Below are 1,067 nucleotides of genomic sequence, written 5' to 3' on the forward strand. Positions count from 1 at the left end.
CGCTCCCCAGTCCTCCCGGCCCTGCTCCCCAGTCCTCCCGGCCCTGCTCCCCAGTCCTCCCAGCCCCCTGCTCCCGTCCTCCCGGCCCTGCTCCCAGTCCTCCCAGCCCAGCACAGCTCATCCCAACACGGGGAACCCTGGGCTCCCTCTCTCCTCCAGCCATTTCCCTCAGCCCTGCCTGGGTCCCCTGGGACTTTTGTCACTTCATCTGCTCCTCGTCTGTCACACTGAGAGAGAACTTGTCCTGGAGCTCCTCCTTGGCAGGAGATCCACGTCCCCCTGCCCTGCTGTGACCAAAGAGCATTTCCCGAGGGAAGGTGGTTTTTTTGGGGGTTGGACAACCCGGGAACGCCTCACTGACTTCACCCCCTTTCTCCCATCTCCTCCCCACCACCCCACCGCTTGGGCAGCATTGAGAAGATCTCCAAGATCACCTCTCCTGTCCTGATCATCCATGGCACGGAGGACGAGGTCATTGACTTCTCCCACGGGCTGGCCCTGTTCGAGCGCTGCCCGCGGGCGGTGGAGCCGCTCTGGGCGGACGGGGCCGGGAACAACGACATTGAACTCTACAGCCAGTACCTCGAACGCCTTCGGAAATTCATCTCCCAGGAGCTGCCCAGCCAACGCACCTAGCCCGGGGGGCGGGGGAGGGCAGGCTTGGGCTGCTCTCCAGTTCTCCCCTTCTCCCGAGTCCTTGCTGCTGGGAGGTGCAATGAGTCTGTCCGGCCTCAGCTCCAGGTTCGGGGGATGGAGCAGATGGAGCCTTTTTCCCCTTGGACGTCAGCACAACTGTTCCCACTCCTGGTGTCAGCCCTGGCGCTGCTGGCACCACCAGCCTGGCAAGAGATGGCAGCTCCTTCCTTCCCCCTTCCCAGAATGGTGGGATCACACCCTCTTGAGGATGAATCCTTGGCTCCAGGCACCTCCTCATCCCCTCTCCTCAAGCAGCAAAACTCCTGAATGGCTCCTGGCTGCTCCCGTGCTCTGACTATAGCAATAAGGCGAGGGGGAGAGGGGTGGGGGGGCTCAGCCCCCTCCCCAGCATCGCTGGGGGATGGAGGAGG

General features: G+C 63.4%; 1 protein-coding gene across 1 annotated transcript in view; it reads left to right on the plus strand.

Moving 5' to 3' along the window:
- ABHD17A (abhydrolase domain containing 17A) overlaps positions 1 to 636 on the plus strand; it is a 7,044-nt gene extending 6,408 nt beyond the window's left edge. The window contains exon 4 of the mRNA XM_009999717.1: positions 411 to 636. Within this exon, the coding sequence (XP_009998019.1) occupies positions 411 to 636 (226 nt within the window). The remainder of the gene's footprint in view (positions 1 to 410) is intronic.
- Positions 637 to 1,067: the final 431 nt, after the last annotated feature.

This window comes from Chaetura pelagica, unplaced genomic scaffold (genome assembly GCF_000747805.2).
Source record: "Chaetura pelagica isolate M959 unplaced genomic scaffold, ChaPel_1.0 scaffold506, whole genome shotgun sequence".
Taxonomy (NCBI): Eukaryota; Metazoa; Chordata; class Aves; order Apodiformes; family Apodidae; genus Chaetura; species Chaetura pelagica.